At 34.7% G+C, this 27,472-nt stretch overlaps 1 protein-coding gene across 1 annotated transcript; it reads left to right on the top strand.

The window, feature by feature from the left end:
- The first annotated feature begins 4,862 nt into the window (after positions 1 to 4,862).
- Positions 4,863 to 8,544, top strand: LOC120273430 (phospholipase A1-Igamma1, chloroplastic-like). Its single transcript, XM_039280059.1, has 2 exons — positions 4,863 to 6,166; positions 8,144 to 8,544. Exons 1-2 carry the CDS (start codon positions 4,881 to 4,883, stop codon positions 8,385 to 8,387), a joined length of 1,530 nt encoding a protein of 509 aa, XP_039135993.1. The 5' UTR covers positions 4,863 to 4,880; the 3' UTR covers positions 8,388 to 8,544.
- The last annotated feature ends 18,928 nt before the right edge of the window (positions 8,545 to 27,472 follow it).

The raw sequence follows: 27,472 nt of genomic DNA, 5'->3' as shown, positions 1-27,472 counted from the left end.
GAGAAAAACCTTGAGCAACTAGTCTTGCTTTGTATCTCATAATTTGATTATTTTCATTTCTTTTTCTCACTAACACCCATTTATAACCGACTGGTTTTATCCCTTCTGGTGTTGGCACTATCGGCCCAAACACCTCACGTTTTGATAGGGAATTTAGCTTAGCCTGGATAGCTTCTTTCCATTTTGGCCAATCATTTCTTTGTCAACATTCTTCAATAAATCATGGCTCTGGATCATTATCAGTATTTATTTTTATATCTGTAGCCACATTGTAAATGAATATATCATTTATTTTGGTCTCATGCCGATTCAATCTTTGACCATCATCTACATAACAAATTGAGTTTTCAACATTTTCAGAAATATCATTCTCCATTGATTCCCCACTAACTTGTTCTTAGGGTTTTATAATTTCCTCTCCCGTTTTGCATGGGAGATCCTTCTCTTTATTTTTCTGCCTTCATTTTTCTAGGAGCTGAATCTTTGGCGCCAATTGGTCTTCCACGTTTTTGTCATGTTTTATTTTCTACTTGATTTTCTTTTAATGGATTCTTAGGAATCTCAATTCTTGCAAGAGCATTGACAGCTGGTATATATGATTTGGTTACCATTTTAGTATTAGTGAATGCATCAGGTATTTCATTTGCAATATTTTGCAATTTAATGATCCTTTGAACTTCAAGTTCACATTCATTGGTGCGAGGATCATATGTATGTAATCGTGATGCATTCCAATCAATTTGTTTTGGCTCATTTTGAGTAATCATTTCTCCACCTAATGTAGGGAAGACAGATTCATCAAAATGGCAATCTGCAAAATCTTGAAGTAAATACATCCCCTGTTAATACCTCTAAATATCGTATAATTGAAGGGGAATCATAACCAACATATATACCAAGTCTGCGCTATGGACCCATTTTTGCACGATTTGGTGGTGGTATTGGCATATATACTGCACAACCAAATATTCTTATATATGAAATATCAGGCTCTTTACCCATAACAAGTTGGTGTGGTGAATATGAATTACATGCAGTGGTTCGGATCCGTATTAAAGCTGCAACATGCAAAATAGCATGACCCCACACATTTGTAGGCAGTTTCGTCCTTAATAACATTGGACGGGCAATAATCTGGAGTCTTTTAATTAATAACTCTGCCAACCCATTTTGGGTATGTACATGAGCTACTGGATGCTTAATATGTAATCCAACTGCCATACAATAATCATAAAATGATTTTGATGAAAATTCACCAACATTATCAAGACGAATTGTCTTTATAGGATAATCTGGAAATTGAGCTTTAAGCCTAATAATTTGTGCCAATAACCTTGCAAATGCTACATTTCTTGTAGACAGAAGTGAAACATGGGACCATCTAATCGATGCATCGATTAAAACCGTAAAATACCTAAATGGTCCACATGATGGATGTATTGGTCCACATATGTCTCCTTGTATTTTTTCTAAAAATTTAGTAGATTCACCAGTCACCTTAGCCATAGAAGGTCTGGTTATTAGCTTTCCCATTGAGCATGCTGAACATGCATATTCATTATGTGTTAGGATTTTATAATCCTTCAGTGGGTGTCTATGAGAACTAGTAATAATCCGGCGCAATATAATAGCACCCGGATGTCCATGTGTTTCATGCCATATTTTAAATATCTCTGGGTCATTAACCTTCCGGGTTAATACCGTATGTGATTCCATCACTTTAATACGTGTAAAATATAATCCTGAGGATATACAGGGAAAGCTTTCAAGTACACATTTTTGGCATGAAATTACTTGTGTAATATAAAGATATTCTTTTCCTTCTTTATCAACCGTCTCTAAATGATATCCATTGAGACGTATATCTTTAAAGCTTAAAAGGTTCCTCCTAGACTTAGGGGAATAGAGAGCATTTTTCATCTGCAAGGATGTCCCATTTGGTAACATCAATGCTGCTTCTCCAGAACCTTCAATCAGGTCTGATGACCCTACTATTGTGGTTATACATGCCTTTCTTATTGATAAGGATATAAAATATATTTTTCTTATCAAAATAGTATGCGTTGCCCCGCAATCAATAATGCATTCATCATCAGCCATATTCTAACAAAACAGAAGAAAAATATAATTTAATAAAACATAAAGACATATTACAAATTAGTCTATAAGGAAATTTGACATATATAAATATGTATTTTCAGTTATATTTAAATTATTTATAGAATTATCCTCAATTGGATCAACTATGTGGTTGTCAGCAAAATTTGTCTCAATATCTTTACCTTTCTTATTTTTAAGTGATTCTTAGTAAAGATGGACAAAATGTTTTGGGTCCTTCAAATTCTGGACCAATGACCTTCCAGGCCACAACGATAGCAGGTATCCTTCTTTGTCTCTAACCCCATCTTGTGACTTTGTTGCTTTTGTTGATGTACATCAATTTTGCTATCGCGTGATCCGATATTATTTCGGCCCCCACCACGGCCGCGTAGTCCTCGACCACCATAATATCCTCGTTCACTGCGGTTTTTAAAACCAGTACCGCGACTACGCCATCTTCTTTGCACAAAATTAATTTCTGGCAGTGGTGTTGATCCAGATGATCGAGATTGATGATTCTGTATCAACAATTCTTTGTTTTGCTCCGCCACAAAGAGACAAGAAATTAATTCAGAGAATTTTGTGAAATTCTTTTCTCTATATTGTTGTTGTAATATAACATTTCGTGCGTGAAATGTTGTAAATGTTTTCTCGAGCATCATACCTTTCGTCACTGTTTCTCCACAAAGACGTAGCACTGAAACAATTTTAAATAGCTCAAAATTATATTGTTGCACGCTTTTAAAGTCTTGAAGCTTGAGGCTTGACTAATCATTACGTGCTTTAGGCAAGTAGACCATTCTGAGATGCTCAAATCTTTCTTTCAGGGATAACCACAATTCCTATGGATCCTCAATGGTCAAATATTCATTCTTCAGGCCATCATCAATATGATGCCTTATAAATATTAAGGCTTTCGTCTTATTATCATTAGGCTCATTGTTATTAGCCTCAATAGTTTTGCTCAGGTTCCTTGCTTTCAAATGGAGCTTGATATCGAGGCTCCAAGATATATAATTGCTTCTTGAGATATGAAGGGCCTCGAATTCTCTTTTTGCGATATTTGCCATTTTCTTCAAAATAATATAGCAGGTAATTAGAATAGAGTGTACAGAATAAAATATAAATTCTATATACTGATTGATACTGTATATAAATACAATACTATTCATGTACGGTACTATTCATATCATACTGTTCATACGATGCAATTATTGTAGCATCGGGAATGAAAATTTGTTTAAAAGTGAGTATGAGTTAAGAGGAAGAAGAATGAAAAATAAGGGAGAGAAGAAAGTAGGGGCCGACGGAGAAGAAGACCCAACGGGGAAGATCGAAGGGGCCGCGGAGAAGAAAAAAGGGTTTTTACCTTATTGCCGAGATCTGAGGTTCGCCATGGCAAACTTGGGGAAGATCATACTAGAGGATTTGGATTTGATAGAAAAACGCATTGTAATATTAATATTATTGTTTTTCATGTTTATTTTAGATGTACTAATATTGTTAGCCTCAGTGGCTTTTGTATTGTATGTTTTTTATGTATGCTTCTAAGAAAATCCTATATATGGTTGACTGAAATTATGTATTAAACAAAATGTATGGTTTGCTAGCAGTATTTTGCTTACCTGCAGGACCTCCTTTCATTCAGTATTAAAAATAGATGCCATATATATAACATATATATTAGATAAGCCAAAGAAAATTAAAGTCATATGAGCAAGTTCGTGCTGATAACATGTTAAGAATATTTTATAAATATAAAGAGAGTAATAAGAATAGAGAGCCAGAATATTTACCAAAAACCCAAAAACCATGTAAATTGACCTCTTCTTCTTCTTTTATTTCTCTCTCTTTTCTTTCTCTTCTCTATCACAAATTATACAAATGAAGGGAGTATTTATAGGGTTACAAGAGTTGAATGAACAGCCAGGATCAATTTGATTCGACGGTCCAAAATACCCTGGTTAGTGGAATAGTAATAATACTGGCAGCTGCTACGGTACCACATGGCCGACTGCTATAGTGTTGCATCTGTTACAGTGCCATCTAGAAGTTTCAAGAGTAATGCCGGTTGCTACAATGATTTGCTGCAGTATGTATCCATTATAATATTTATTTATAACATACACAACATTATAAAACCATTTCCATATTAAACCAAAAAAACCTCTTATAAGGTTTGGATCCAGAGGCGGTGGAGAGGCCGACAAGGAGATCATCGAAGGCGCCGATGATGTACTTGTGAGCGTGGCAGCGGTTGAGGTCGAGGTAGCAGAGGAGGATCTCCTAGAGGCGACATGGCCGGCGAGGCTTAAGCAGAGGGTAGCGACAATCTCTTCCATGGATCGACGAGAGTCTGCGTAAGGGTCGGGAGAATAGGTGGGGACCATGAGGTCGGAGGAGCTGATAGGATGGCGGCAAAAGTGTGGATGATAAGAGTGGTGATTGTAAGAGTTATTATTTACAGCATTTTCACTTACAGCTAATTCAGTCTATTCTGTTTAGACTTTAAGTTCGCTGTTATAAACCAGGACTATAATTATTTGAATTTTGCACGAAACAATTATGGCAGTGGCGGCAATCCGGCTAGACCACTAACCTAGTTTTTGTTTTAAATTGTTTTTTGAAAAAAAAATAAATTTTGTCACATCACGTTTATAATATTTTTTTAACATGGACCACACCAACCATGCATATCATAACAATATTATAATATTATAAATAATCAACTCCCTCTTCCTCAAGTCCATCCCCAGCAACAACACCGTTCCATTAATTCCATGGCGATCCCATTCCTCAAGCTCCCATCTACTCCTCTCCATCATCCTATTCCTACTCCTCCTCTCCTCCCTCTCCATCCCTATCCATCTCTCCTCTCATTCCCTCTCCTTCCCAAACCCCACCAACTCCACCTCTCCACAACCGCCACCACCAAAGACGACTCCTCCCTCACCTCCCTTCTCTCCGACCTCCAAGACGATCCCCTCATCGACACCGACGAGTTCACAACCAGATCCCTCTCACCTTCTCACCACCATCATCTCCCTTCCAGATGGCCTGAGCTCCACGGCGAACAAGACTGGTCCGGCCTTCTCGACCCTATCGACCCTCTTCTCCGCTCCGAGCTCATCCGCTACGGCGAGTTCTCCCAAGCTTGCTACGACGCCTTCGACTTCGACCCCTTCTCCCGCTACTGCGGCAGTTCCAAGTACCCTCGGCGCAAGTTCTTCTCTAGTCTCGCCATGGACTCCTACGGCTACGAAGTCTCCCGCTTCCTCTACGCCACTTCCAACATCAACCTCCCCAATTTCTTCTCCCGATCTCGCTGGGATCGCACCTGGAGCGAACGCGCCAACTGGATCGGCTACATCGCAGTCTCCTCTGATGCTACTACCGCCCTTCTCGGTCGCCGTGACATCGTCATCGCCTGGCGCGGCACCGTCACCAAGCTCGAATGGATCGCAGATCTCATGGATTTCCTACGCCCTATCTCATCCGTAGGCATCCCTTGCCCAGATCCTTCCGTCAAGGTCGAATCAGGGTTCGTAGATTTGTACACCGATAAGGACCCATCCTGCCGGTTCTGCAAATACTCTGCTCGCGAGCAGGTACTAGCTGAGGTCAAGAAGCTCATAGACCACTACGCTGTTAAAAATGGAGAAGAAGTGAGCATCTCGGTGACTGGGCATAGTCTCGGCAGCGCTCTGGCGATGCTAAGCGCATACGATCTGGTCGAGACCGGGGTCAGCGGAGGGAAGACGGTGTGCGTGTTCTCATTCTCAGGACCGAGGGTTGGGAACAGAGCTTTCAAGGAGAGGTTTGAAGGGTTGGGATTGAAGGCGTTGAGAGTGGTGAATGTTCATGATACAGTGCCGAAGGTGCCGGGGATTTTGTTCAATGAAAGGGTGCCGGCGTTGGTGCAGAGGTTGGCCGAAGGGTTGCCATGGAGTTACTGTCATGTTGGGGTGGAGCTGGCGTTGGATCACAAGAACTCGCCGTTTCTCAAGGATACTGGTGATCCTTCTTGCTTCCATAACCTTGAGGCTCATCTCCACCTTCTTGATGGGTATGTATTACTATTACACCACTCTCATAGTAAACTCTTCTTCTTTTTCTATATATATAGATATATATGAAGTGTATAATATAATAATAATTCTATATAAATAAATTAAAGGATAATTCTATAACATATATATATATATATTAAATAATAAATATTTACACATGGAGGTGTAAAAAAAATATAAAGGATAATTTAATTATTTTTTTAATTTTTAATTTTTGATTGAAATATAAGAGTTATAATCTACCTTGCATTAGTGGCTTATCCGTATAAAAAAAAACCCCTAAACTATCCTCTTATATATATACATATATATATATGTTGTAATTATACAATTTCATGAGTACATGTGTAAAATATATATTTACTTTAAAGATTTGAATTAAAGATGCCATCGGTAGCGTTGATAGCATTAATATGAATTTTTAGTTACCACCTTTACATTAGGAGAAGAAAGATTCATATTCTCTCAAGTCAAATGTAGCGGATTTGAGTTTTTTTTTCTATATATTTTTTTTTAAAAGAATAGTGTTATATTTTTGGTATAATACCCTAGTTGGTCCCTCTACTTTTCTCTATTTTTTTTTGGTCTTTTTACTCAGAAATGCTCCTGATTAGTCCCTCTATTTTTGAAAATGTGTCCATTTAGTTGAAAATGCTCCCAACCAGTCCCTCTACTTTTAAAATGCTCCTAAGTGGGCACATTTCTAAAAATAGAGGGACTGGTTGAGAGCATTTTTAACTAAATGGACACATTTTCCAAAGTAGAGAGACTAGTCGGGAGTATTTCTGAGTAGAGGGACCAAAAAAAAAATGGAGAAAAGTACATGGACTATTTTGGTAATTATACCTATATTTTTCTATATAAATTATTTTTTAAAAAATAGTGTTATATTTATTATTATCTAGTTGGTATGTTGGATATTATTAGGGTTGTTAACCAAGGTGAAAACTTCACAAGAACTATGAATATTTTATTCACTCAACTTGTTTGGAAAATAAACCAGTTGAGCTTCAGTAAAAACATTGCCATGCTCATACCAAGGTTGGGGTTGTGCTTGCTTGCACTTGCTGCTTGCATGCATAAACCCAATTAATATATAGAAATTATCTTGGATTATTAATGATGCCATCTGATCTATAATGCTGTCTAATTTATAAGAGTTTTACATAAAATATGTGATAAAAATAAATCTCAACAACTTAGTATTATTTTAATGTTAATTACATACACAATGGAACAAGAAACTTGTTACAACTTAGTATTATTAAAATGCTAGATTCATCCAAACGCAGAGTCAGGCTAATTAGTTAAACTCATTAGATCAGATAAAGTCATACGGACAGGTTAAGCAAGAGATTTAAGGGGAGTGTAAGATTAGGAGATAAAGTCGATTTCGCTTTTAACCAAACACCCAAGAATTATACCATCAATGATATTTTTTTTTTTATATTAATTTAATTATTTAAATACATAAATTTAATAATCAAATTTTAGTGTTGCTCGTCACTTGATACTTTTTTGAGGAAGAAGAGCGGGACGAACCCACTAGAGACCCCAATGGCGTGCACAAGCCTCGGTGGAACAAGTGGGGACGGGGCCGCGCTCACGTGGGCGCTGGAACCACCCGTACACAATCATTATTCACAACTCCCAGAAATGTGCCCTCAGCCGAGAATCGAACTCTCACCACTCGGTGAGAGCTCTATCAACGACCCATGTACCAATAGACCCAAAGATCGTTGGCTCGTCACTTAATACTTGATAGGTAGAACACATGCACTAGTTGCACAAGTGAATTTAAACTGCCCCAATGTCACATCTCTTTTTTGTTTTTATTTTTTGACAAAAGCAATGTTACATCTCTTAATCTATGATATAAAATAGAACAAATATCATCCAAGAGATTGTTATAGGCCTCAGAAAACTTAGGAAGCAAATATACCTAAAGTTTGCTACGAAAATCATTGAAACAGATACCATGGAAAGGGACAAAGATTTGTTCTAGCAAGTGGAAGAGATCCAGCTCTAATTAATAAGGCTTGTGATTTCCTCAAAGACCATCACATGGTTCCACCATATTGGAGACAAGATTTGAACAAGGGGATGGTTAGATCAGGAGATGGCAGGTGGGTGCAACCAGAGAGGCAAAAGATGGATGAACATCCTCCTGACATGTACCATCGTCTCATGCAACTTGGCCTTAATTTGGATCACTAGATTTACGTTCATATTTTGGAGCTTGGGTCTAGTTAGGCTTGATCTCTTTTGTGGTTTTTGGTAATTATTTATTTTGTTTTTTTTTTTTTAAAGTACAGGAATGACAATGGATATAAATAATTAAGCGGACTTTGTATGAGTCATGGTGTATCATAACAAATTGTTTGTAGTGTATTATAAATTAAGTTGTTTGTTGCTGATATATATATATGTTAGGTATTTTATTATATCAAGACACTATTTCAGTATTAAATAGCATCTTAGTATATTAGAAATATCTATTTAGATAGTGTTTTTATTGGAAATAATCTATATATATTATCTAATTGTCACGCCCATGATCCAGCGAACCCAGTAAACTTACAAGCCCTTAGATTATGTTTCAGAGTAGAAAAATATAACAAACAAATAGAAACACATATACATGAATGTCCAAAATGCAAGAGTTAGGGTCCATAACAAACAAATACAATAACCCAAACATGACACCAAAAAAACACCAGATACTGATAACTTGAGAAATAACTCGCTGCTCTACTACTTTTAATCTGAAAAAAAGTTTAAAACAACTTCATAATTTATCAGAAACTTGACCAAAATACAAAGTAAAGTAATTCATCAGAGATATAAACCCAAAGGATAATTGTTTCCAAAATATACTAAAACTAGCATAATACCTTCAATGACTGGAGGTTGAATAATAGAAATTATTTATTTATCTTTTATGACATGAGACTGAATAATAGAAGTCATTTATTTATCCTCTATAACTTGAGAATGAATGCAAAAGTCATTTACTTAAGCTCGATTACCCAAACCATATTAACAGAAGCCTTTATTATTTTACTGAAGATCCATGCGAAACTACAGTCTAATTTCTTAGAAATTTATATCGACATACCTAGACATGGGCACATGCCAGTTAATCGGGCCCGCTGGGCCCAACCCGGCAGGTCCGGGTCGGTCTTGGCCGACCCGTAACCGGCCCGGCCAACAAGGCCGACCCGTAACCCGTCGGGTCACGGGAGGGTGACCCGGACCCGGCCCGGGTACAGTGCCAAACCGGCGGGCCAGGCCAGAACCCGCCGGTTCACGGGCCGGCCCGCCAGGTTTTTTTATAAAATTTTAATATTTTAAATAAATTTATAAATTTATCAATATAATTTTAAATATAAAACAAAATATCCAAAACAAATAATAACAAACAAGGTTGGTATGTGACTGATTTTATAGGCAGTTGTTATGCAATTTATTTGAAATTAGTCGATGTGGGACTAAATTACAATAGTAAAAGACTTGTTTATTGATTCTAGCTTTTAGTATAGCACTTTTGTCAAAACAAAATTTATTGGTAGATTGGTTAGAGTAGTATATGATTGGTTTTAATGGTTGATGAAGTTTTGAGTTCAAATCTTGGTGACCACAATTGTTGTTCTTTATTTGTTTTAAATCAAATCTAAACTTTAAAATTTTAAAAACTATTTAGGATAATTTCAAATAAATCACAAAAATTAAAAACTTTTAGTATTAATTTATTTTTTTAAATGCTTATTATTGAATATTTTTGATAATGTTTTTAAAAAGATGATACTTGTTAGTATAGGATTAAATTTAAATATTTTTCAAGAATCATAGATTTGATTAAAAAGGGAACATGAGACGATGGAAATTGAAAAAAACTTATTATATAAGAAATTTAATTTTTCTATAAAAAAACAATTAAATATATAATTGAGAAATTAAAAATAATAATGTTTTTTTACCGTTATTTAACATTATGTTATGATAAATATTTTTTTAACATAATTTAGTTTTCTTACATTAAAATATATTATTAACAAAATTTTATTAGTTATTTATTCACCAGGATTTTGGTGAATATTCTAATTTTAAGTTAATAATATATCTAGAAATACATAAAAATTTTTAGAATTTTTCACCCAAAAAAATATACAAAAAAATATGTATGAAAGATTATAGTTTTTAAATTAACAATAAGGTTATACTATTACACATCAATGACATTATATTTTTATATTTATTTTTAAATAATATTAATAATGGAGATAAGTAATACATATAAAAAAACAATGGATTATAATGTTGAGTAACACAAAAAAAGATTGAGTAATACCCTATAATGGTTGCTACTAACAATTAAAAGTAAATAATTTGACACAAAAATGCAAAAAAATAATGGAATCTAAAAGGATATATATAATTAAACAGAAAGTGAAAAAATAATTTTTTATTCTTTTTAAAATATGTTTATATATTTTTCCTTCCTTTAATTAAACAAGGAAAAAATTTGGGTTGGTGCATAAGGTGTGTTTGAAGGATGAAGAGGTTATGGGTTCAAATCTTTGGTGCTTTGAATTTGAGTTTTTTTTTTTAAATAAAAAAAAGGACTCAACCAGCCGGGTTGCCGGGTTGGGACTGACCCTCAACCCGTAACTCGGGTCCTGCTGATGCTGGGCCGGTTACGGGTTACCGGCCCGGCCCGCCGGGTCAGCTGAACCGACAGGTTTGGGCGGGCCGGGCCGGGCCAAAAGACATCCCGTGCCCCCCTCTAGACATACCCAATGTTTGGCCCCATTGATAGGGTTGAGCATAGCTCGTTTTGAGACTAAATATATTCGCATACTAAACAAATCTTAGAGCCAAAGTATAAAAATATTCATAAGTTTTCCAAGTTCTTATATATGTTGAAATACAAAATTTCACGGTCAAACCATTGATTTTTAAAATAAATAAATAAACAATAATTATCCAATGCAACCCAACAATGAAATGAATAATTGGGTAAACGACAAATAAATAAATAAATAATCTTGAATATAGAGATGAAATATAAAAAACAAATAAATGACAGTAATTAAATAATTGATAAATAAACAATTAATAAAGAAATAATTATTTTACATGGTGATTGAATCACTTGGACAAATTCCTCGAACTCTAAAACTCTCAATCCAAACACTAGAAACAACACTCTTGAAGAGGTTCCACAATCTTATAAACATGCAATGCAATGAAAATTAACATCTTTCCAAATTCTGGATTTAAGGCTAACAATTTTTTAAAATTCCCAAGTACGCCATAATAGAAGATGGTCAACTATTAATGCCAACAATGACAGAAAGCTAACAAGAGAATTTCCCATGCTTAATTAATATTAACTCACTCTTATATGGCAAGGCTCAACAAAACCTTCATACTGTCTTGGATGGGAAATAAGCATACAAACATACCACTCACTAACCACTGTAGTAGTTATCCCTTACAAAGAATGGTCAAAACATAGATACTTGAGTTAGCGCGCACTAAGCTCCAAGGATTTCAACACAAATATGAGTTATGATCCAAGGAAGAGCAGCAAGATATGAACAAACTATTGGATATTAATGTTAGCTCCAGTTGGGCATTAATGTGATGATTTTATTCAATCTCTCATGTAATGTAAGTGCACACACACACACACACACACACACATACACTCAATGTCAAATCAAACAAGAAAAAGAAAGAAGACATACGAATTAGTTACCTAGTTTGGCATAACTTGCCTACGTCTAGGGGCCGAGCCTGGAGATAACAATCCACTAAAAGAGGTAAAGAAAGAAGAGTATAACACTCACTCTCACTCTCACAACCAGTACATGAACCCTCTCTAGATTGCCCGATGTCCACTCTCACTCATCCTTACCTAAGGGTCTCCTTTAGTGGCACATCCTAAATCTAAGAGCAGGGTCTCTTATATAAACATCTCAACGTCTTAAATATAGCATCTCCCTCTTTTAGAATCTCCAAGGCTCCTAATTTAGATACCTTCCAAAATTAGATGTTGCAACTCCTATTGTAAATGAGTTTACGACACGGCCCACCTGGTGATCCTGACTGAATTCTAGCTTCCGTTACAACGCAACCTTGTGATGCCTCCAACCCTCCCAGTTGTGGCAGTCCAAGTCAATGCAGTCAACTTTTCCTGAGCTCTTCCTGCTAGAAACTAGTTTGCCTCATCATATCATATCAGTAGGTCCCTCTTGCGAGGGTCGAACCCACCAAGGCGATTCTCCATCTCACCAAAGATGGTCTTCAAAGATCTTCAAAATCTTATTTTCAAACTTGATATCCATTCATCCAAGTTTGGTCTTCATAATCTTCAAATTTGATTTCCATTCATATCCAAGTTTGGTTCATCAATATTCTTGTTACTAAGTTTAGTATTCATAATCTTCAAACTTGATATTCATTCATCCAAGTTTGGTTCATTAATATTCTTGTCACTAAACTTAATCTCCTTTCATCCAAGTTTAGCTCTTTAATATCTTCCAAGAATGATCGTTCATCTAAGCTTGGGCTTCAATTATCTCCAAATATATTTGTCTTTTTAAATAGATTTGTCCTTGAATAGCTTGTGTCTTCAAATAGATCAACCCATAATTATCTTCTCTCCAATTTAGAGATTGCCTTCATTTGGCTCCACTAAACTTGGCCTCCATGGTAGTTGATCTTCCATGCTTGATTCACTTGCCAAATATAGCTTTACCCTTCACATGGTCATTGCTTGCACTTCAAGAGATCCTCCAAGTTGATTGCTTGCCAAAAATAACTCCCTTCAAAGATAGCTTCATATCTTCTTGTTATTTCTTGCCACATCACTTTGTCTTGTCATTAAGGTCTTGCCATGTCATCATTCTTTGCCACACCATCTTGGTTGCCATGTCATCTTTCCAAGTCACTTTGACTTAGTGTCAAATGATGCCAACTATAGAGCCTAGCTCTAACAGACATAATTCATTGCAAGCTTTAAGCATTATAAACTAGTTGCTATTTACCAACACTAGACTAAACTGTCAGTATGTACCTCTGAAGCCTATTGTACATACCACACCAATGGAATCTCAATTCGTTGGCCAAAACCTCGTAGCGGAAAGAATATACCAGTAGTTTCTCATCTACTAGTGTAGACCTTGTACCTATACCAATGGTTTAAACATCCATTAGTGTATATTGTAGATGTATACCAATGGATTTAAATACTTATATTAATGGATTTATGTTTTGAATTTACCAATGGATTCATATATTTTTAATTAAATTTATTTTTTTGAATTACCAATGGAATCAAGTACCTATACTAATGAATTTATGTTTTTTGATTTACAAATGAGTATAAATATTTTACTAACAGATCTATGTTTTTGGATTTATTACTATATTTAAATACCTATATAGAAGGATCCGAATATAAACCTGTATATAGGATCTCAATTATTTTAATTCAATATTCTAATTAATGTGATAAATATAAAATTGATACACAAAGTTAATATTAAACAATTCCAGTAAATCAAAATAAAATATCAAAGGGTGCATATCACTCAAGTTTGTTAGAGATGGAGCTCCATAATTGGCATTATTTGACACATGTTGAAGATGACTTGGGAAAAAAAAATGATATGGTAAAAGATGATGTAGCAAACAAGATTACATGCCAAGGTGACAAGGCACATAGTGATGTGGCAAAGATAAATGGAGAATATCTATGGTCACAACTAATTAAGGAGACAAAGCTATTTATTTGAAGGTACAAACTATTCAAGGACCAATCTATTTGAAGGCATAAATATATACATGGAGATAATTGAAGCCTAGGCTTGGATGAATGAAAATCATGTTTGGAAGATACTAAAGAGCTAAACTTGGATGAAATGAGATCAAGTTTAGTAATAAGAATATTGATGAACCAAAATTGGATGAAGTAAAAATCAAGTTTGGAAAAAAGATTTTAAAGAACATCTTTGGTGAGATAGAGATGCACCATGTTGGTATGATCCTCGGGAGAGAGTATTGTTGATAAGGATGTGAGAAGGCAAGCTAGGTTTTTGTAGGTTGAGATTTGGAGAGTTCCACTACAGTGACTCAGACTTGGACATAATCGGGAGGACTGAAGGTGTCTACAAGTTGCGTTGCAATAGAAACTGCGACTCAATCAAGGTCAGCAGGTTGGTCATGTTGCAATCTCGTTTACAACAGGAGTTGTAATGTCTAAGTTTGGAAGGTATTCAAATTAGGAGTTGTAGAGATTTTAAAGGAGAGACATGCTATATTTAGGACGTTGAGACGTCTATATAAGAGGCTATCCTCTGAGATTTAGGATGAGCCACCAGAGAGAGACCCAAGTGTGTGTGTAAGTGAGAGTAGGCATCAGGAAATCTAGAGAGGGTTATTCTTTGCCTTTGTGAGGATGAGTGTGAGAGTTGTACTCATTCTTATTCCCCTCTTTAGTAAATTTATTACCTCCAAGCTCGATCCCTCCAGATATAGGCAAGTTGTGCCGAACTGGGTAAATAATTCGTGTATCTCCTTTCTTTTCCTTGTTTGATTTTACATTGAGAGTGTGTGTTTACATTACATGAGAGATTGAGTGAAAATCACCACACTAATATCCCCCTAGAACTAACAAAGTTCTTAAAACAAAAAACAAGCAGCATTCTAAAGTAACAATAAACAATCAACATTTTAAAGTTCATGAAACATCTTTAAACATAACCAATTTTTTTTAAGCAGGATGGTGGTGTATCCGGCAAATGCATGGGGTCGCCAAGTAATACCTCATGTAAAACACAAGGATCATATTCCTCGAGGGTTAAGGATTTGCTATTACTCCTTCGCTATCTACTTTCTAACCTAACTTTTAAGTGAAGGGTTTCTACTTAACTAGTTATGGGAAAACAAATAAAAGGGCACTACAAAGTGAAAGATAAAGCAAGAGGCTACAAACACAACAATGATGATCAACAGGGCACAAATATGGATCCCCTTAGGGGATCATCATGAACAAGGATGAACAACAAAAGTGCAAAGGTGGTTTGGACCAAGGGATTTCTAAATTAGGTCAATCCCAATCTCTTGGTGATTGAACTCCAATCCCAGACGAGTGTTGATTGGAATCTCTTCCAGACCAATCCTCATACGATTGCATTAAGAATGAGAAAATCTCAAAATAAGAGTAAACACAACCTAGGTTTATTCTTAAATGCCGAAGGGCTACCAGTACCCGATCTCTCGGAGTTTTAGTACAAGCAACCCCTTCTAATACATGCAAGATCTAGTGCACATGAGCAAGTTACATCAATGTGAACAACTCATAAAAGAACTACAGATCTCTCCACATGTAATTCAAGCATAAAAGCAGTATAGTTAGAATTGTACGATTCATATCATTTTCCATCCGTAACTGTTCGAATCCTATAAAAGAATCGAAATTAATCCAGAATCGTGAATGAATCGTTTGAATCAGTCTTGAATTAATCGAATCGATATGAATCGAGAAGATCAAGAATTTAGTTATTGATTTATTGAGTTTTGAATTAAAAAAAACAAATCAATCATTTTAAATAAAGAAAAAGACAAATTAGCCTTTGTAGAAAACGAAGGCCGATGATCCAGATACCAAATTTTTTTTAAAAAAAAATCAAAGCAAAAGGAAGACTAAAAAGAGAAAGAAGAATAGAAGAAAGAGAAAGGACTAGGAGAAATTTTGTGGTTTTATTCCAACATCCTCAACAGTAGGTATTTTTCATCATCCCTTCATCTTTCTTGCCATTCTTCTTTATTTTTAATTCTTTATTAATATATACGGTCAACTATTATGTTATTTTAAAAGTTCTTTAAATTAGTTTTTATTTAATTAATCTTTAAATTTGTTATCAAAAACAAATTCAAAGATTAATTAAAAGATAATGTTTTCTTTTAAAATTTTAATATCAAATTAATTTGTTATCTTAAAAAGCTTGTTATAGAAGAATTTTTTTTAATTAAAAATCTAATCTTTAACATAATTTAATATTTATGTGATTATTTCATTATTTTTTAAATCTGAACTATTTTTGAAATAACTAATTTGTTTTTTTTAAAATATATATAGGTTTGCTTAATACTTGATAATGTCTTACACGTTTAAAAAAGGATCTCAAACTAAGAAAATAGATCCGACTTAGAAACATTGCTTTTGAATTGGAGACAATAGAATGCATTTGAAATGTAATTATTGTGGATCTGAAAAGTGGGGAGGGATAATTCAAATGAAACATCACTTAGCTGGGACTCATGATGTTGCTCCTTGCAAACAATGTCCAGATAATTTGAGAAAATTTTACCAAGCTTTTAAATGAAATGGAAAACCAAAAAGTTTTAGATGGGACTGAATGCTTTCAAGAACAAGTGGGAGAAGATGTTCAATGTGTAGGAGGAAAAGGAAAAGGAAAAGGAAAAGCTATGGATGCCTTTATCATCAAAGAGAAGGGAGTCAAGCAACAAACTATAAATGCAATGGTTAAAAAAAGAGAACCGGTCGTCTAGAGCATTTGCAAATTTTTGTATGGATATGCTTTGCCCTTTACTTTGGTAAAAAGTCCATTATTTTCTTCAATGATGGAGATGGTTGGTTATTATGGGAGAGGGTTAAAACTTCCTTCCTATCATGAAGCTAAATTTCATTTTTGAAAAAACAAGTTGATAATGTGAACTTAATGGTGGAGAAGTATAAAAAGGAGTGGAAAAAGGCAGGGTGTACTTTGATGTCCGATGGATAGAGTGATTGGAAAAATAGATCTCTCACTAATTTTTTGGTTAATAGCCCTAGTGGAACTGTTTTCCTTAAATCTGTTGATACATTAGATGTAGTAAAAGATGCTCAGAAGTTGTTTAAGTTGCTTGATTCAATTGTGGAGGAAATTGGGAGGAAAATGTTATCCATGTGGTGACCTATAGTGCTCCAGCTTATGTGGTTGCTGGTGATTTATTAATGCAGAATAGGACAAAATTATTTTGGTCTCCATGTGCTGCACATTGCATTAATCTGATTTTGCATGACATGGGTGAATCGCAAATTTTTAGAGATGCTATAAAAAAAGCAAAGGAAGTGTGTGCTTACATCTATTGACATGTTTGGGTTCTTAACATGTTTAGAAAGTACTCCAAGAAGAGGCCGGGGGTTACAAGATTTGCTACATCATTTCTCTCTTTGAAAAATATTGATGACTCTAAACTTGCTCTTAGGGCAATGTTTGCATTGGAAGAGTGGGCTAGATGTTCTTATTCTTCTAAGATGGAGACAAAGGGGGTAGAGGCCAACTTGTTATTGGATGAAAAGTTTTGGAAATCTATTAAGTATTGTTTGAAGTGTCCAAGTCATCTCATTAAAGTTAGACTTGTGGATGTTGATGCAAAACCCGCAATGGGTTACGTATATGAAGCCATGGATAGAGCAAAAGAACAAATTGATCAAAATTTCAATTGTCAAAAGGCAAGATACGAACGCATTTGACATATTATTGACACAAGATGGGATTTGCAACTCAATAGGCCACTTCACGGCGAGGCCTATTTTCTCAATCCCAAATTAATTTACAAAATATTTTTGTTAATTTTAATTTTCAATTTTTGCCAATTTTTACTTGCACTGCATTAAATTTTATAATTTTATAGGTTCCAATATAGTGATTCTTTCAATGCGGACATGGAAGTGAAAATGGGATTGTACAAGACAATTGAAAAAATGTATCCCAATCTTGAAACAAGAATCAAAATTGATCAATAATTAGAAAATTTAAAGAAGGTAGAGGGATTATTTGGCATGAGCATGGCTATTTTAACAAGAGAAAAGAAGCAACCTGGTAATGTTTTTTAATTTTGTAGATGAATTGTGAATTTTTTTTTAGTATTAGTTCTGCCAAAAAAAAAATCTAACTACCTATCTTATGTAATATAGCTTTATGGTGGGAAAGTTGTGGGGAAGAATGAAAGAGCTTCAAAATCTTGGCATTCGGGTTCTAAGCCTTACATGTAGCGCTACAGGATGCGAAAGAAATTGGAGTACAACACGTACATTCCAAAAACAGAAACCGTTTGGAGCAACAAAGAACAAAGATTAAATGCTCGTGTTAGTCAAGTACAACATTCAACTTGAATCAAGACAAGAAAAAAGGGAGAAAAAAAGTGGACATATGATCTAATTTGTTTGAGTTATATGGAGTCGGATGATGAGTTGATCACCGAAGTAATGGAAGCTTGTTTACCCCAAGACAATTCATAGATGGATATGAATGACTATTTTGAAGATGATGGAGGGCTTGGATCGAATAACAAAAGAAAATGAGGTAAATAACACACTCTCTAAATGCATAAGCATTCATTATTAAAATATTGAATTATATTATTTTATATAATATATAATGTATTTTATATATGACCAAGAAACTTAAAACTTGACAGGAAAAGGAAAGGAAAAGTTATTGTAGATGAAGAGGAGGTAGAGGAGGCAGAAGATGATGAAGAAGTTAATACAGAGGAAGAGGAGCAAGAAGATGTTATGGTAGAAGAAGATGATGATGACGACGATGAAGGGTTACAAATTTGAATGGGTGTTGATATGGAATCATGGACATGAAACTTATAATTTGATAGTTTGAGCAACTAAGTTTGAGCCTTTGAGCTTCTTATATTTTTTAAATATTAACTTGGTTGGTAGATAAGTGTTTTGATCTAAGTTGTTTTTAAGTTTATATTTTATATTTAATACATGACTTAGAATTTATTTATTTAATTTTTGGTATAATCATGTTATATATATATGTATATAATTATATATATATATATATATTTTGATTTTGAAATGTTGAACTGAATCTTACGATTTGATTCTATTCAAGATTCTCGATTCACAAATTTAGAATTTTGATTTACGATTGGAATCTCGATTTGACTACATTGCATAAAAGCACAATGGATTAAATCACAAACCAAACCAATACAATAGAATTAAGTACCAATCATCCAAAATACATGATGAACCTCTCAAGGTTCACCAACATTTGGTGGCCTTGGGGGTCTAGTGCGCCATTTAACAAGTGTAAACAACAATGTAAATAAAAACACAAGAAAAGTTCATAAGTGACACTCCTTAGATGAAAATGATGATGAAGATGAGGTAGATCAGGTCAAATGACGTTTCCCTCTTACAATGATGGCCGAATGACGCTTCCCCTAGCTGAAGACGGCTTCCCAATCCTAAGAACTCCTCTCTTCCCAAGGTGGTGGATCTCCTCTTTGAGTGCAGTGGTTTGGAACCTTAAGAACCCTTGAAATTGTCTCAAAGATCGCTGTCATTTCTAGGGTTTTTTTCCTTCTTTTCGGTAGCCAAGCACCCCTCTTTCAGCCCTAGAAGACCCCTTAAATACCCCGAGCCATATGAGTCTTATAGAGGCCGTATGAAGACCGTACGAAGCTAGAATGATGAAATCCCGTTGTACACCGGGGTCTATACCAGAGGGCATACGGGTTTGATATATATGGACCCATATAGAAGTCTCATGACTTAGGCCAAAATTTATGTCTCAAAAAATCTCCAGATACTACAGAAAACTGTTACAGTGAAATTGCTGCAGTAGAAAGTGTTACTCTTTTGAATAAATATTATACCAATTTTTTAAATAAAAAATATTAAATTGATTACCACTTCCATTCATGTTGGTTTCCATCAAAACTTGCACTTGAGGAGCATAAATTTCAATCTCAATCTCATTTAGAGCACTTCCTCCATTTGGCAACCTAAACAGAATAAAATAAGTTTGAATTAGAGAGAAATATATAATAGAATAAAATATACTAGTTTTCCATCTCTAGTGTAACCTTGACTGAATCTTCATCATTAGCATTAACCCTTGTCATATTGAGTTGCCATGCATTAGTAATTAAATAAAATACTTTTCCCTTAATTACTAAATTTCAAATTAGTACAAGAAAAAACCATTCGCTATTCTAAGAAAAAATAAGTAGTATAATTTTTTAACCACTAGAAACCTAAAAGAAAATGTAAATAGAACCATGCAAGAACAAATGCATAAATCAAGAAATAGAAAGCTTCAACTAGTAAAAACACAATAGTACATTAGATGAAAATTTTCTATACATATGTCGAAATATGTAGCTCCAAAAGAACATTAATAGGTTATAACTAGGGATGGATATATAATTTCTATGTATATCAATTTATAAAAAGCTAAGGGCTAACAATAGATTTTCTTGAATATTTCTCCAAAAATATAATTTTTAATACAATATATACCCATTTGTATAAAGTAGGGAGTTTTCCAAAAATTTTGCTAAAATTATAATATTTATATAACATACTAATTTATAAAAATTTAAGGCACCAAATAATATAATTTTACAAATATGTTTTTTAAAATATATAGTTTCTACATCATAAATACTAATTTGTAAAAAAAATAAGGTAACTTGGAGCATACCTAACTTCGTCCCTAACCATCAGTAAGGTGCAATTCCAATCGACAATTGGAAAAAGCCTAATCACTATTACGAGGTCAAGAAATCCCATAAAAAAGACTAGCATCTTCTGTCATCCAAATAACAAAATAAACAAATAAATCAAACCTAAGAAATCTAGAATTTTAACATACATTCAATATATCTCAATTAAAAAATCAAAAGAAAAAAAAAGATATTAATTCACAAAACCTAAACCCCAAATCATTTATTCTATTTTTTAATATAATATATATATATATATTCTTTATATGTAATTTATATATGTTTTTTATAACTAAAAAATATTTAACATCCGTTTTTAATATTTAGACTAGTTTAAGTTATTTGATTATTTAAAATTCAATATATCTTAATTAAAAATGAGTTTAAAATCTATTTCTAATTTCTTAATATAGTATACATAATTTAGAAGTTTCTAAAATTAGAAACGGAATGTAGTCATTTTGCTTCCGTTTCTAAAATTAGAAACAGAATGTAGTCTATTTATAATTTTGAAACGGAGTTTAGAATCCGTTTCAAAATTAGAAACTGATTTTGCTTCCTTCTAAAATTAAAAATGGAATGCAGTCTGTTTTTAATTTTCAAATGGATTTTTGAATCCATTTCTAATTTTACATTTTATAACAAAAATATTTATTATTTTATAAATTATTTAAAAAAAGAAATAAATTACTTACATATATAAATAAATTGTATAAAAATATTATATATATATATATTATGAATTTAAATTTTAATATTTATAGATATAATTATATAAATTTGTAAATTTCGTTTATGGTGTAATTATTTTTAAAAAATAATTAATATACATTTATAATCATTATAAAAATTCAAAATATATTAAATAATAGATATGCTTGTAAAAGGATTATGACTTTATAAAGATTTATAATATGCAAATTTTATAAATAGATAGAATGAATTTAAAAAAAAAATATACATAGTTTAAGAGTATAAATGAATTTTAAACCATTTTTTTTTATTTTTTAATATATAAATAATAATAATAATAATAATAATAATAGTAATAATAATAATAATAATAATAATAATAATAAATAAATTAGAAACAGATTTCTTAATACGTTTCTAATTTATTTATGTTATAAAAATAATTGGAAAATTAATTATTATAAAAAAAATTACAAACTAATTTTTTTTTAAAAAAAATTGCCAAAAACACCCCCTAAGTTTGTAATATGCACAAACACAACCCCTAAATTTGTGTATCCCTAAACACCCTTTCTTTTAAACACAATGATTTTCAAACCCCCAAAGCATGTAACGGTGGTTAACAGAGTTAGTTTTCAATTTTCTGGATAAAATTGTCCCTTGCATGGGAAGTTGTTGCAGTGCAACGTGGTTTGACCATAATACCTTGGCTGCAATCATTTTTCTAGTTTGAGAGGAAGTGGGTTTCTCTTTTTTGGTAATCCCAAGAGACAACCATTACTAGCGCCGGTTATGTTTTTTCTCTCTATTTGTTTCTTCAGCTTTTCCCTTTCCATAGTTGTCTCTTCCTGGACATCTTTTGTAGAACTGGAATTTCCCTTTCCACCAATGTCTCGAAGGAGAAGTCCTATTCAAGTATTCAGCATGACAAGGTCCCCTTGCGTATATCCGGCAAGTGCACGGGTTTGTCGAAGTAATAATCCCGGATGAGCGGGTATCGAATCCACAGGGAGTAGGGAATAAAAGCACTTAATCCGCTTCTTAGCTATGTGAAAAATCAATAGTGATAAGTGTGACAATGATTCAATTCTCAAAAGTAAAATCAACAAGTAAGAGAGTACGAGTAAAGGAGAAGGTAAGGCAATCGATAAAGATGGGGTACTCGGATAATGCTCCGCCTAGGACAATCGCTTCAAGTGCAAGAACCCTCTATTATGTTTCCTAATCAATGCAATAGTGAGTCGTGGAAATCCTTCATTACATAGTCTCAAATCTAAGGTCAACTATGCCTAACTCTATACATGTCCCGGAGGAGAAATCGAACAATCTCAACACCTCGCACTCGCATAGAGTTGCAATGAGCTCTAGGGATTCCAAGTGATAAATCTCTTCCTAATTATAGACCTAACCCTTTGGTCCAGGTGGAAGGTCCCTAACCACGATTAAGCCCTAGATACTAAGATCACCTCAACGCTTCACTCCGTTGCACTCGCAACTAATCCCCAGCGGAGGGTCATCCCTTAGACCATTCACTCTATTATGGCCGCAAAGAACTCGAGGAACGGAGGTAGAATCTATCGCGTCGGAGGGGAAAGGGGACGCTCCTGTACCTCTCGACTCACCCTCTCAACTCTCTCCAACCTAGCTTTGTCTAACACTCGTGGTGTGTCACTCACTCACAAGGTTACCAACAAGAACTCTCAACCCTAGTGTCACTCTAGGGGAAATGTTCATACAATCAAGCATTCAAGGTTGGAACTCACAATAAACATCAATTAATTAAAAGCATAATAAAGAGATTCAATGAAATGAATACATCCTAGGGTTCACAAATACCCAAGTACTCACTAGGGGTTTAGCTCTCCATGGAGCTAAATACAATCAAAGAAATAGAATGTAAAAGCAATGAATCCATTTTAAAATCCCCTCGATAGTCGTGCCAATGGTCTTGTGGAAAGTCCTCTACTCGTCGTCCAAGGATTCCCTCGTCCGGTATAGGATACAGCTTGACGGAAGCTCCCCTACCAACCTTCTTCCTAAGGAATGACGATGTCGGAGCCGTAGAACCTCTCCAAAACCTTAGCCAATACCTCTCAAAACCATAGCCGAAACCGTCTCTTAAGTTGGGGAAAAGATGGAGAAAAAAATGTTGAAATCGGGGCTGAATCGGCTTTAAATAGGGCTGGAGTCGGGCGACTACACGGGCCTGTGGATTTTTCACACGCCCATGTGGAATTTTCACACGGGCGTGGATAATTTCCACACGCCCGTGTGGATTCTATGAATTCCTGTTTTTTCTAAATTCAAGTTGGTGGAGCTCTTGTTCTATGTGCATAAGTTGGAATGCTCGAGTGTGACTGCCCTTGTGCCCCTCCAAATGGATGTGCCAACTAGAATACGAGGAGGTTGGCACACACTCTAGCATCTCACACGCGACCTATGTCTTTGCGTTTGAACTTTAGCAAGATTTCCTCCAAAATCGATGCATTATGATCCACATTGGCTTCTTTCCTTCATACTTGGCCTCACAACCCTACCTGAACAAAAGTAACATAAAAACACACATATTAGTGTAAAAACCCGAGAAAAGTAATGCTCAACATAAGGAAAGAATGCTTCGCATTCATATCACACAAGCACTTATCACAGCATTTCATCAGGTTGCAGTTTAAGATATTGAGCCATGGTGGATGCCGTTAAAGAAGTTGTGATTATGGTTTTATTTGTAAACTATTCTGTTAGAAAGAGAGATTTTTTGGTTTTGTTTTGTGGTTATGTTTTTATTAGATGATATTGAAGTTTGTAGGGAGATTTCTTGGCTAGGGTTTTGTTTTGTTTTTCATTTTTGTATGTGTACACGATCGAAAGAGATTTTTTGATTGTTATGCTGTGTAATGTTTATAAAGTATGTTTCCCCTTTAATTTGATATGGTTGCACTATGTAGTGTTTAATAGTATCAGTCTAACAAAAGAGTTTTCCATTTAAGGATTGAGTTTTTTGTTTAAAATTATAGCTTTTCCGTTTAAGAATTGAGGTTTCTGTTTAATAATTGAGTTTCCCATTTAAAATCATATCTTTCCTCTTAAGATGTTTGAATATTGCTTAATGTATTGTTATTGTCGCAGGCTTGTGATTATTGCGGTAAACCTAGTTAATGGGCGATGCTACTTGACACCGGTAGTGGAGACTATGGCTGAATTGAAAGTCTACATGAGTCGACGACACTAGGAGATCATCCGAACGACACCTTTTGTAGCATTCACTAAACTATAACCTGTTTTCCAAGAGTGACCCCGTCTTGATTCTCTGTTGCAAAGCTAGGATGACCGCACTAATAAATTCAAGATCTGGGTAAGCCTGCTGAGTTTCAGGCCTAAAGATGTAGCTCTCATTCTTGGTCTGTGATGTGATGGAGATGCAGTCGTATTTCAGAAGAAGAAAACACACTCAGCTTTTGAAGAGAAGTATTTATCGAAAACCTACGAGAGACACAGAGACTCCATTAAGAGAACACTTAAGCAACTTGTTCGGCAAAGGGGAGAAAAAGAAAATTTCGTCAAATTCCTGATGGTGAACCTCATGGGTATAATCATTTTCCCAAATACCTCATGCTTGCTTTTGAATTGGATCGCTGATTATGTCGATGATCTACCTGGTATGGCACGAAATGCATGAGCGCAGGCGATGCACAAATGGCTTATGGAGGACATGGAGACAAAAATCATTATGATTTTTTTGTTCCTGAAAATATTCTATCTCCTAGACTTCGTAGAGAATTAAGAATTCTAATTTGTTTCAATTCCAGTAATTGGAATGTTGTGGATAGAAATCCAGCATTTTACAATGAAAACAAGATAAAAAACTACAGACAATTTTTGAATAAGCATCTTAATACAGATACAAATAAATTCACTACAGATAATTCCACAAGGGCCACTTGAGTGCAAGCAAGATGGGCTAGGAAGAAGACCAACACAAGGTACATTAAAGGTTGCTTGGTCGCACTGAACATCTTGTTTTATGAGCTGACCAGCATCGGAAAGAAGCTACGTTTTGGCAAGACACCAAGGATGCTGTGTTACGGCGAAAATATTTATAGGAAGCAAGCGTCGATAGGAACCATGTTGTCATCTTTCGAAGAAAAGGAGATAACAAATCATGAACAATGTGTTACAATTGTCTGGAATACTGTTATTATCGTTTAACAATAGTAGTTTAAATTTAATTTTATTTGTTATCGTTTAACAATAATAGTTTCTATTTAAAAATATGCTTTATTGTTTAACCTGGTGATTTGTTGTTTAAGTATATAGGATATCGTTTAAATATATGAGTTGACTATTTAAAAATATTTGTTATTGTTTAAGTTAAATCATTTTACTGAGATTGTGTTGTTTACAAATGTTAGTTTCCTGAACTGATTGCGGCTAATGCAGATGAAGAATTTTTGTTTGGGCTACCCGCCGGGGAGATGCTATTGCTCCCAAACCACTGGTTCGAAAGAAAGATGAGCGGCCAACCTCTTCAAGGTATGCGCGACGCCGTTCCCCTTCTACCAGGCCAACTCGCGCACGCATTTTTTGGCACCAGACAAGCCCCTCCTACCTCGGCTGACGTCAACCCCCTCCCCCCCCGACGGTGATAGCCCCCCGACTGCAACAGGCGATGATGTCATTTTATGACTGTTGCAGGCTTGCGAGATATTGATAACTGAGTTCCCTCGGCTTGTTGCTCGTGTTGAAGTGTTGGAAAGACGGTCACATTCGAATACTATGTCCCTAAAAAATGAAGTACCTGACACGGACTCTACTAGGAATAGCCCGGATGCAGCTGAGGTAGCCCCGGTAATTGCAGACAACGTAAGTGGGATGACATCGGATTTTGACGATGAGGACGTAATTGGGATGGACAACCTAAGAGGGCCACGTTTGAAGTGGCTTGTGAAAAGAAGAAAAACAATAATATCCCTCATTTATTTGAGATTAAAGTATGTTGCCCACATACTTATGGAAGGGAGAGCAGCCGACATCACTGAGAAAGGTGATTCTTCGACTGGGGAAAAATAGAATTAATATTGTTTTGAAATGTAAAATAGTTTCTCATTATAATTTAAATTCCATTCATTTTTTTACACTGACTTGGCAAGTTTTCTCATGTAAATTTACTTGTGTTCGTTTAATGCTGCATGCTTGTCTGTATGCTTACCTGTCTTTGTTTAACTTTCAGTTGTTCTGTTTAACTTTTTATGTTTACATTGAAAATAGTGTGGTCTCTGTTTAAATATCATTGTTTCGGTTTAACGTTTAATGTTCCCATTTAATAATCAGCATTTTTGTTTAACTATCAGTGTCTCTGATTAAATATAACTGTTTCTAGTTAAATATCAATGTTTTCGTTTAACATAATCCCTTTACTATTAAGATAATGCTTATATGTTTAAGATAGGATATTCTGTTTATGTTCCTCAAAATGTTTAAGTAAAATTTTTAAGAGACAAAGTCTTTGTTTAAATAACAAATATTGACATGTAAATAAGTTGGTTTTTGTTTAAATTTGTGTTTATTTACAATGCCTAGTTGGCGACAAATTCATTACAAGATCTACGATTGTGACCGGACTCGTGGCAGCACCTGCAATGTAACTCGCAGACCTCGGACACTTGCGAATCGATCCTCTTCCATCTAGGATGCCCAGGTTGCCTTCTCGTGATAGGCGGACGCAAACGCAATTCTCGATTGTACTCTGTAGGCTTGTCATGGTCGGGTATGGGGAAAATAGCTACCTTATACGCCAATTTGTAATTATCGAATGTGAAGTAGGCGCTAATAAATCGATGAATGTTTGTGTCTGTTTATTTATTGCAGCGCAAGCATGTTTGCACAGGATACCATAAACTTGCCGCCTACGACATGAGCAAGTTTTACCCGATAGATCTACGGAGTTGCTGTACTGGTCAATCACTTCATAATGATAATCGACACAACGACCAACATGGAGATTTCGGCTTTCTGCAACAAGTACATCTACCTTTGAATGTATGTCGGGATAAGTC

Source organism: Dioscorea cayenensis, chromosome 12, assembly GCF_009730915.1.
Source record: "Dioscorea cayenensis subsp. rotundata cultivar TDr96_F1 chromosome 12, TDr96_F1_v2_PseudoChromosome.rev07_lg8_w22 25.fasta, whole genome shotgun sequence".
Taxonomy (NCBI): domain Eukaryota; kingdom Viridiplantae; phylum Streptophyta; class Magnoliopsida; order Dioscoreales; family Dioscoreaceae; genus Dioscorea; species Dioscorea cayenensis.
The sequence above is the reverse complement of the archived record's forward strand: the minus strand, read 5'-3'. Positions and strand labels throughout refer to the sequence as shown.